This window comes from Suncus etruscus, chromosome 16 (assembly GCF_024139225.1).
Source record: "Suncus etruscus isolate mSunEtr1 chromosome 16, mSunEtr1.pri.cur, whole genome shotgun sequence".
Taxonomy (NCBI): Eukaryota; Metazoa; Chordata; class Mammalia; order Eulipotyphla; family Soricidae; genus Suncus; species Suncus etruscus.
The window spans coordinates 63,655,999-63,667,998 of NC_064863.1; the positions used below are offsets into that span (position 1 = coordinate 63,655,999).

A 12,000-nucleotide genomic window follows, 5' to 3' on the forward strand; every position below is an offset into this window, starting at 1 on the left:
ATAAAATGTAGTTTTACTAATAGTTCTAGTCATATTAATTTTATGAACAAATCTTCTATCTAATCAATCTATTCAGCAAAATCAAATATTACTACCATTTTAGCTAGGAACTATGTTATTCATAAATTCCAGAATAGCTTAGAAAGAATACAAAAAAAGTCATTGGAGAAAGTAAAGTGCTATTATTTTTATAATAGAAGTTATTAAAGTATTTATTTGTCTATGTGCTTGCACTTTATTAATAGCAACTGCATTTAGACTAAACTGAATAGTTTAGTCAATACCTTTTTATAAATATCTAAAAAGTCTACCTGGTCTATGTAGATTCATTCTTAGATTCATTCTTACTTAGTTAAAGTCATTAAACAAATATTTTCTTTTTATTTTTTTTTGTTTTGTTTTAGGCAACACCTGTTGATACTCAGGGGTTACTTCTGACTCTGCACTCGGGACTTTATTTGATGCAAAGGATCAATTCAGGTTGGCTCCATGTAAGGAATGCATACATAGTAATGCATGAATGCATGCTTGTAATGCTGTATTATCTCTCTGGCCTTGAACAAATATTTGCCAACTATGTACAGGCAATGTTATAGACACTGAAAATATAGCTTTTAATCAAAGATAAAATTTCCTGTTATCATAAAAGTTACATTCCAATCTAACTATTCAGAGAACATTACATTCTTAATATTCTATATTTTCATTACTTGAACTGCTAGTGAGTATTGCAGAAATTTTCTTTAATCAAAATACAAATAGTAATACTCCCATTGGCTTAATGAACATAATGGTATGATTTTTCCGTTTAAGTCAATACCCACAAATTATTACAAAAGTATCTATGAATTCAAATTGAGAATAATAAAGATATATTCAACAGCTGTTATTTAATAAATCTTCCAACATCTTTATGACATTATCTCATTTTAACCTTATATCAACCTTGTGTCCCTAAATGAAAGTACTCTTATTACTGTTTTGTAGATTACATAGTAAAAGATGGCTATGTGACTTTTTCAGAGATATGAGGCAGTTATCAGTTATCTTTTATGAAATTATTAAATGTTATGAATCATTATCTGCTCTTCAAATTTTGAAAAAATTAATTTTCAAAATAAAACTATAAAATAATTTATATTTTTTAATTTAGAAATTAATATTGATGTTATTTTTGTTTATTTTTTCAAAGTGAAAATCTATTCTGTTGAAGAAAATGATATAAGCTAAATAAATGGGATAGCCCTAGTTTAATAAGCCTACCTAAAATACTAAAACATTCTTCTAAATATTTCCTTTTTCTCTACTTACACAGATGGACATTTTATATATTTAACCTAAGATACTAAGTCTTAGTGTCTATCTAAGCAAATGCTGAAACATTTTTATTACATAAAGGTAGGATCAAAGTAATCAAAGGAAGAATCTCAAAAGCAAATTTTGTTTTAGAAAATACATAGTTTGCTTTTAGAATATTTTTAAAAGACATTTAAAAGGACAACAAAACCTTAAAAACAAATCAGATATATAACTAATGGACACATGAATTCGAGAAAAAAGTTGAGATCAATTGGCAGACACTGATTATATTCAGAAACATCCTGAATGAAAGTATCTAAAAATTACTAGTCACAGCGATCTTCTCTGTTCTTTCCAACTATCTATTGCAATAGTAAATATCTATCCATGACTATTTCTCAGGCATATTTCAAATGCCTTATGCAGTAACAAATTTAATTTACATTACTATCAGCTTTTATGGATCAAGAAACTGAGGCGCATTAAGTTTAAAACTTCCCTTAAGACTAATGAGTTGGCCTGATCAATTAGACATGATGCTTCTGGCCCTCAGAATCTTATGGTCCATAACATCATTATGTCTCTGGAAAATCTCACTTTTCCCCATTTTAGACATTGTGAAATAATATGGGTAAATCTGAAACAGTAATGTCCATCCATTTGCCTCAAGGCATGTTCTCAGATGTCAGAAAAGTGCAGGAACATTGTATAAATGCCAGTTTGTTAAGATTGGGGCAATTTACATCAAAATAGTGACTTTATGTACAGACTTTATGTACAAACTTTCAGTCTGACCAAAACCAACTGTTCAAGTTGGGAGATGACATGTGCATGTGATCCCCATGTCTTTCTACACCAAGGCATTGCAACAACAAATTAATAGGAAGGAGTGATGCACCATAAAGTATGGAGGATACGGAGGGATACAGATCAGGTAGCAAGTATTTAAACCTAACCATCAGGAAATCCAAATCTATTATGGCAATGAAATACTTATTTTTAATTGGGAATTTGCGCCTGCCAACAATTTAGAATACAGAAACTTCCACAACAATTCTATCTTGGCTTCTAAAGGTGCCACCAAAAGTTTTTACTCCATTCAATATTAAAGATATATCTAAGAGTATAATATCTTTATTAATTCCAAGTTTATCAACTTGACTAACTTCTCCTTTTCGTGTTGGAAAAGTTCTAAGCTCTAGTCAAAACAAGAGAGAAAATTACACACATGTCACAGAAACCAAAGCAATTTTTGAATGAAGTACTGGAAAGTCCAATTCCTCTTCCTAATCTCTTAAAATATTTATTAAAAAATTTGTGTTGTGCTGTTCTACTAGCAATCAGAAGCATGATATAAAGTAGTTCTGAATTATAAACACAGAACATTTTTTAAAATAAAAAAAATATTAACTTCACCATTTGCAAAATTGTCTTGCAAAAGGACTACCATGGTCAGAATCAAATATCATGTATAAAAGGATAGGTCCTTTCATGTCTATGTTTTCTAGGTGTATTTGCCAATAACATAAGAATTGTTTTCTTCATTGATTCTGTTGTTGTTTTCTTTTAAAATAGTCAACATTATTATTAACAGTAACTTGTTTCCATTCATTCATATTTTGAGTCTTACTATGTTCAAAGGACTTTTAAAATGTACATTTTAAAATAATATGACTTAGTGAAAAATAATTTCAAGATTTCTCAAGACAGAAACATTGTTTTAGTAACTTATCCTGTTATAAAATCAATTCAGGAATTTTGAAATCATATGGCTGAACACAAACATTGTTGCATGTTTTTACTGTTTTAGAATCGATGTATCAAGTCTACAGATTATTAGGTCAATATAGGCTATACATTCTTTAAAAATAGGAAAAGTGAATAAAAGTATTTCATGGTTATTTGACTTGGCTTTGTTAGATAGTCAAAGTAATATAGCCCAATCAATATAAATTAATATAAACTTAGATTGAATACACCGACTCTCTCCAACCAACCATCTCATTACTTTTATATTCCAGCAATTAAAAATTCATTTGTTTTACTAAGATTCCTTTGTTAGGATACAGATACATCTGAACCATTTTTTAGATTTAATTTTCTCTTCTTTAGAGTGGAACCTACATTAGGCAATGCTCATGGTTTAGTCCTGGTTCTGCTCTCATGGCAGTATCCAGAGAACCATATTATATGCTGAGGTTCAAACCAAGGTTGAAAGGCGACATGTCCTACCAAATATACTATTGCTCCGACCCCTCATATTAATTTTCTCTTAAAATTTTCTTTAGACAGTCTCTATGCTAGTGTTCTGTGAATTCTTGGTGGATCAAGGGCTCTGTGATATCAAAGTTGGAAGTTCATCAGGATTATGGCTAAAGACTAAGCAGTATAGATCCTAAATAATGGCTTATCTAGACTCTCCTGAGAAGACTCTGACTCTAGGAAATGTTTATAATCATGGCTCATGGAGGGAGGAGTCATTTCAGAAGATAGAGGGTCTCTGACCCTCTGAGTATATCCAGATTCAGTCTTCCAGCATTGATCATGTCTCTGTTCTAGCATAAGCTAACACTGTCAAAGGGTGAAAGAAAACAAGTTGGACCTTTCCCACTAGGTAGATCTGACATAAGCAGTATTAGCAGAGATGGGTCAGTAAGAGTCAAGTAGTCTTTGCAACAGACAAAGATTTTCTCCTTCTGGGTACCTTTGAGAACCTTTGTGTACCTTTGTGAGTTCTACACAGTCATCAGCAGGCACCATTTCACTAGGCAGGACAACTCGTACATGAAATATTGAAGTTTCCCAGAGTTATGTGGGAATTCCAACACAGCCACTGAAAATGCAGCAATGGCAAAAGTTACAGTTAACATGCAAGTGTTGCCACATAACTTTTTTAAGGGAAAAAATCATGCTTCTCTGAATAAAAATAATAAATCTAAAGAGAACCCTGAAAAAATAAGAAATTTTATAAAATATACCAAATCTTTCATTGCCTCAGACTTATTTCACTTTTACAATGGAAATTTTACTTGCTGCTACCTGCTTCATAATTAATATATCATGGATATATTTGTTATCTCAGGAGAAGTTAACTAAAAATAATAATGTTTTATATATAAATAATAAAGGAGAATATTTAAATCTTATAAAATATTTAAATCATTTAAAAAATTTTTCTTTTACACTGATTATGATTTCGGCTTTATTTTATGTAGAAATGAAAATGACAAAACTTTTAAAATAACACAACTAAAGGAAAATATTTCAATTTCTCTAAGAATTAAAAAATACTTTGAGTTCCTTTATTGTTCTTGCTGCATAATTAATATATCATGGGTATATTTGTTTTCTCAGAAGAAGTTAACTAAAAATAATGTTTTATATCTAAATAATAAAGGAGAATATTTAAATCACATAACCCATTCATTTAAAAACATTTCCTTTTACACTGATTTTGATTTTGGCTTCATTTTATGTAGAAATGAAAATGACAGAAGTTTTAAAATAACACAACTAAAGGAAAAGATTTCAATTTCTCTAAGAATTGAAAAAAATTTTTGTACTTTATTGTACTTTTATCATATTTCCCAAATAAACAAACATCTGTGACTCTCTATTATGATCAAATAAGCATAAATGATTCCATTAGCTAGTAAATGAAAGGAGGGAGAAAAATAAATGAAAGTTCAGTACTATGCCTTCTTCAATTTCCCAGTAGTAAAGTTTGTTAGAATTTATGAGAATAACAAATTGGTAAGGAACTTAGCCTCATCTAAGCAAACACTTCATCATACAAATAAGAAACCTCATGCCTTAAAAGCTGGACTGTACATAAACCTCAGATTCACAGCACTTTATATTTGGAGCCAATCTTCTTGACTTCTAGAACCACTTCCAAGGTAATTTTCTACTGAGACATATAGGCATGCATTCATATACACACACTAGTAATTCATAGAACTCATTAATCATATTATTTTCAAAAGCAAATAAAATTATACATGGTGTAAATTAGGACTTGGTGAAGTGGATATGAAAGCAGATAATTTTATGGAAACAATGGTGCTTACATATTGCCACTGTTAGCGTTTTTCAAGAAGTAAGTAAAGTTTTGAAGGCTCTATAGACAGTTCAAATCCTAAACTAAGCACTCAGCAAAACAGTTCTACATTTGTTTAAATTAACTCTGTGTGCTCAATGACATTAAATTGGAGTTTTGGGCCTTTGTTTTATTTATTTTTTTTATTTCTATCGTTTGACAAGTTTTGAGAAAAAAAGAACTACATATGATGAAAAGGAAAAAAAATGTTCATCATCCTGGAACAAGCATTTTGACATTTCTATTGACACATCACACTAATCTAGTAGTAAATTAGCTCATGCCTGGATTATACCTAAGAAATAATCAGGTTCTTTGCTTCATGGTCCCTCCCATTCCTCCCACACTTTACCGCATTGCCACATTTATCTCTTTAAATCACTTTTGCAACATGTCACTCCCACACTGCAAAGACCTTTGATGATTCTTATTAACTTATGAACAAATATTTTAACTTGAGCTTTTTAGCTTTTCAGAATCTATCTCCCTGTTCATCATAAACTCTACTCTCTGGCAGGCTGGTTGCTTGTATCTCCAGAAAAATATTCTCACTCTCATTATAAACCGTTTACTAAATGGCTTCTTTCTTTTTTCATCCTTATCCATTTCCTACTATTTCAAATTCTACTCAAACTTTTACTCATGTCCCTCAAAGAGGTTTTTCTCAGCCCCATCCCTCACTATTAAACTTACTATCTAGTTTTCCAAATTTAATTTTCTTGCTTCAAATATATTGTCATGTTAGTCTTGCATCTTCAAATTCAACATAACATCATTTAAGGCAGGAGTTATATCTTAGGAATCTCTTGAGCCCTCTCTCCACCTTAACTCCCACACACTATAATATTGCCAACTCTAGTCAAGTCTCAATATTCGAACTCTTGGACAGGCCAGACAAGGTGGAAGAAGAGAAAAACAACTTTGTCAAAAAACTACTGACTAAAGCATCTGCTCTCTGTCTTCACATCATCTACCTTAATTGCTACTTCTTCCTTTGTCGGTCTTACTAAATCAGTTTCTTCTCTCTTTAATCATAGTCCTAAATCTAATGTACTTCCAATTGATATCACACTTCTAGAATGATCTCCCTTACTCCAGGGTCAGAGATCAATGGAAGTTTCCATTCATATCCCATTTCTTGACATAAGAGTGCTTCTTGGATTTAAAGGTAGGATCATATAGACACTTCAGCAGTATACCCCTCATATTAATTCCTCAAACCCTGGTATCCCAGCTGGTCATCCCAGTTACAAACACAAAACACTGCTATCAAATATTCCCTTCTCTTCACCTTCCCCGCCACCCATAAATTGATCATTTGGAGAGGGGATGCCTTGTAGTAGGATTTCTCCACCTACATGTCTTTATTTGAAGAGAGTTTAGTCCTGCTGCCTAAACTTTCACCAATTCCAGCTTGCTTCCTTCTGCCAGCCCTCACTCCTGAGGAGAGGAGAGCATTTGGCCTCTTGTTCGGAATCCAGGCATCTGGCTTCTCTTTCCACTGGCCATTCTTGCCTCACACCAGATCACCGAACACACACAAGGCTCCTTGACCTAACACCTAAATTAAATTTTCTAACCTGAACTTCAAATAAAACGCAAACGATTCTAGATAAAATAGCTCTGTATAGCATCTGGCATCGATAGTACACTCCTTAAGAATGACATTTCCTTTTCTTTCTTCCTATCAGACAAAATATTTGAATCTTTGAATTGAGTCTTCTCTTCTCCTCCAGCTCTTCAGAAACAGGTAAACTCATTCATTTCCAGAACTTTAACAGCTCTTAACTTGGTAAGAATCAGACCCTCTCCTTCCCCTTTCCTCCACCTAGCAAATTGCTCTCCACTTTGCTCCTCCATCCAGTTCCAATACACACTGAGTTCCTTTACCTCTCTGCCTGTGCTGGGAGGGTGAGTCCTTTGTTGGATATCCCAAACTCCAACCTAGTTAAAAGTTCTCTCCTACCATTCCATGTTTACTTGGACAGCGCCCCCCTGCGCCCTGCTTGTGCCACGGCCCTGTATGCACCGATGTCTGCAGCACCAGCTGCAGAATCCCCAATCCCTTCTTCCAGGACGCCAATCCCTCGCCTCCACCACCCCGCCATTCCCTTGAAACTCTAGGGCGCAGGCCCCGACAGGTGCAACCTCAGGTACCCAATTGCTGGATCCCTAACCTCGAGCTCTCCCAGTGCGCACATTTTCCGACGGACTGGGCCTCGAATCTATTGCAAATCTGGGCTCACCCTCCCTCCTTTTCTTGCTAGTTCTCCTGTGCCCTGAGCTGCCACTTACCCAGAGCGAAGGTCAAGAACTGTGGCAGGGCGTTGGTGCCGCAGCCTGGGGCAACCCGGTCCATGCACCCCAAGCTGCGGGGCCTTTGGAAGCCCCTACCCGAGTGTCCCGCCTCCTTCAGCGCCCCCTTTCCCGAGTGATCGGGAGCCGGCCGCGGTGCCTGGAAAACTTATCCCGGAGCCAGGAGGAAGCGAAACTACTTCTCAGGCTGGCACCCTTTGGCTAAGGGACTGGCGCAAGGCTGTGACAGGCGGCCTTTGGGCATCTGGAGCGCCTCAAGGAGGAGGGCGCCTCCTATTTATCCCGCCTTTGAGCACACACCCCACCAGAGCTCCTTCGTGTCGTGGGAGCCTCCACGTTGTTGCCACCCAAATTACCCCACACCCACACCCACACCCCGGGACATATTCCGCCCGTCCACGGCCCAGCTCACCACTGCCCCTGCTGGGTCGCACCTGGCGGTTCATTTCCCTCCCCCTGGGAGAGTAAACAAGGCAGGGAGCAAGGTGAAAGTCAGTCTGCCAAGCACGTTTAGGGGTGTCCCGGAGGCCTAACCTGATCTTGGGGCAGAGAAGTCCCAGGCTAAGCTCTTGGAACACACTGAGAGAGATGTCAAATCAAAAAAGTGCTTTGGAATTCTAATTTCTCTGATTTCAGTCATCTGCTTGGGGTCTTTCACTGAGGCTAACTTTGGGGATTTGGTACTTTGTTTACATAAAATAGCAATTTCCAGCCTTTAGTTAAAAAAAAAATCTTGGTATTCCTTTGCAGTGTAAACTGTTGGTTTTGGGGAGGGTTTTAGAGGAGACAGGTCTGATTGGGAAAGGGTATTGGGCCACATCTGGCTATGATCTAGGTTTACACCTGGCTCTGTGCTCTGGGAATCACTACTGGAGAAGCTCTGGGAATCATATAGGGTATCAGGGACCAAACCTCTTGAGTACTTGGGAGTCTAGACTACATTAGAAATTTCTACTTCAGTTTTCTCCTCAAGCCTGTGCTCTTCCTTGAACATGTCTTGTCTCATGTTTGTGACTTTCTTTGCTTGCCTGCATTTTTTTACTCAGGGGAAGCCCATGTTCTCTCTTAAACACTTTCCCTCTCTCCTCTAGAATTTTTCTAAATTTCAACAAAAGCTACCCTGCTTCAAACACAATATAAAAACCACTGTAGGAATTTTTCTTGTAGTTTTATTTAACCATTTTCTCCTTTATTTATTGAGCTTTTGTTTAATTTATCTCTCTATTAGTCTTTTCATTGTAATTGACAGTGTTGATATTTGCTTGTGTCTTGTCAAGAATTATCTCAGTTCTTGATACCTCCTCTTATTAGAGAGGTAGAATCTGTTGGTTTTGCATCAAATATTGTCTAGCACATTCTTATTTTTCAAAGATAAGTAGTAGTCTGATGTCATCTTTCAACTAATTTGCTTCCAAAGTAACTAAAGAGTACACCTTTTTAATAGATTATATGCTTTTTGTAAGGTCAGTATAACTAATCTTTGCCCCTCAGTAAAGTTCTTTTTCTAGAGAATTTTAGCCCAATAAACATTTAATCTTATAAATATATACATAAATATAAATATAAAAAGTGGTCCAGGCATCAGCTCCCTTCTTCTTATTGTTTAATTAAATCAATTATGCATTGTTCTTCCATACGTGAGTTTTTTTCAGAATCAGTACATGTAGGGGCCGCAGTGGTGGTGCTAGAGGTAAGGTGTCTGCCTTGCAAGCGCTAGCCTAGGATGGACGGCAGTTTGATCCCCCAGCTTCCCATTTGGTCCCCCCAAAGCCAGGAACGATTTCTGAACTCATAGCCAGGAGTAACCCTTGAGCGTCAAAGGGTGTGGCCCCAAAACAAAACAAAACAAAATCAGTACATGTTATTTTGGTGTCCCAGGCATTTGACAAATATATATATATACATATATATACATATATATATATATATGAATACATATCAGCTGTTAATATTCAGAATGTCACTCATCAACTCACAAGGCAATATAAGAGATAGCAGGCATGGGGGTACAAGGGTTAGAGAATCCAAGGTTACTTCTCCTCCTTAACTCTCATAAGGGGCTTGGCATCCTCTCCCTCCTTAGGTCAACACCTCACTCCTATCCTTTTCCTTTCTATAAGTGCTAATAAAAAATAAAGTTCACCTAAGCTAAAAAATAGGACTGGTGTAAGTATTCATCATCCATGCCATTCAAATGGCAAATTAACTTTTCAAGCCACTAGAGTATGAAATAGTGTAATTTAATATACTAAATAGGTCAGGTAAATTAATAACCTTACCTGAAGTATTTCTTTGCTATCAGAAATAAAATAAGTACTCCAGAGAATGAATATACCTTTGATATTTTATAACAAATATTCAAGGTCAAGCATTTATTTCTTTCTTCCTTTCCCCTTCCTTCCTTCCTTCTTTCCTTCCTTCCTTCTTTCTTTCCTTCCTTCCTTCCTTTCTTTCTTCCTTTCTTCCTTTTTACCTTACTTCCTTTCCTCCTTTATCTTTCCCTTTTTCTCTTCTTCCTCCCTTTCTTTCTTCCTCCCTTCCTCTTTTCCTCCCTTCCTTCTTTTCCTTCCTTCCTTCTTTCTTCCCTTCCTTCCTTCCTTCCTTCCTTCTTTCTTCCCTTCCTTCCTTCCTTCCTTCCTTCTTTCTTCCCTTCCTTCCTTCCTTCCTTCCTTCTTTCTTCCCTTCCTTCCTTCCTTCCTTCCTTCCTTCCTTCCTTCCTTCCTTCCTTCCTTCCTTCCTTCCTTCCTTCCTCTTGTCTCCTCTTCCCTCTGCTTCTCTCCCCCCCCATCCCATTCACTATGCTAGAAAAGTAGAAGGTAAGAATGGTAATAATATCCAAAGATAATTGTGATGAGGGACAGGACAAAAGGAGAACCTAGCAGGAAGCTTGCCAATAAAAGCAGTGAGTACAGTTCAAGTAGAGAAAGGTTCAGTATGACAAGGATAGTTCGAGTTTATCATTGTGGACAAGAACTGGGTGCTGAAAGTGACATGCATGGTACAGTTTAGTTTAGTACAAACCCACAATATCAAATAGGAAAGGGTGTGTTGTGTGTGTGAGAGAGAGAGAGAAAGAAAGAATAAGATTGAGAGAGAGAGAATAAAATGCTTGCCACCAATGGGATATTGATGAAGGGAAAAGTACACTGGTGATGGGTGGTATACATTCTATGACTGAAACTCGAGTATGAACAATTTTGTAACTTAAATAAAGTTAAATTTAAATTGGTGCTTAAATAATTCATTTTAAAAAAAAGAGTTGATCTCCTAAGTGCCCCATTGTAAATAAGTTGTGACTTGGTGTTTTAAATACTAAGAGAAATTTGTCATCAGAGTGACAAGGCATAATTTGTATCCCCATACTCCCTATGGAAGGGATTGTTAATGATATCTTTCCTGTGCCAGCATGAGGCTGGTATATATAAGCAGACCTGTCTAACCTGGTATGAGACATAATGAATTTCTTTGGAATCTTTAGTCATCAATCCTTTGTCTTTCTACATAGGGCAAAGTAGTCTCAAGAAGTCTCAATTTACCCTCATCCTCTGGAAAGGAAAAAATAAGCTTGTGGTCATTCATATGACATCACATATAAAGAGACACACAGGTGGTGAGATTAAGGGAGATTTTTGTTAATATATTTATTCTAATTTTCCAAAATATAGCTTTAAGGCATTTAGAACTATAGCATTTGTCCTAGTGGTCCTTACATTATTTAACTGAACAGAAATGGGTGAATAAAATATGATGAATGAAATTTAGAAATATTTGATATTTTATAGCAATTATAAATATTATGTACTGTATTATAGTATAGATCAAATATAGTATAGTATAGATCAAAGGTTCATAGCACTTAGTAAATTCAAGGTCTCATCCCTGTTGCCTCTTGCTGCCCAGGCATAAACACTGAGCCTATGAACAGCCCTATTGTTAGGGGTCTCCAGTGATATTGGGCCTAGAGTATGAGAAAATAAGATTTGTCCTGATATTGAAAAGCAAAAAAAAAAAAAAAAAAGGAAATTGGTCTTTTAAACCCTCTTTTCTAAAAGTTGTTGTAGATGGAGATAAGAAAAGCTATTCCCATTCTAATAAACAAACTTAGAGCCTCATACTCAGGACTTGGTCACTAATTTGTGTCTTTACATTCCTTTGATTCCTTAACTTTCCTCTTCCTACATTTCAGTACTCTGCTCGTTTCATTGCTCTTTAGAGAAATAGCACATAACTCAAGATCCCATGATTTGTTAAGTAATAAGCAGGAAGTATGAAATTTTAAAGATTTA

The 12,000-nt window shown here is 35.8% G+C and overlaps 1 protein-coding gene across 1 annotated transcript in view; it reads right to left on the reverse strand.

Annotated features, from left to right (window-relative positions):
• Positions 1 to 3,524, reverse strand: part of BTC (betacellulin) — a 43,850-nt gene extending 40,326 nt beyond the window's left edge. Inside the window, exon 1 of the mRNA XM_049789870.1 lies at positions 3,506 to 3,524. Coding sequence (XP_049645827.1) covers positions 3,506 to 3,524 — 19 coding nt within the window. The remainder of the gene's footprint in view (positions 1 to 3,505) is intronic.
• Positions 3,525 to 12,000: the final 8,476 nt, after the last annotated feature.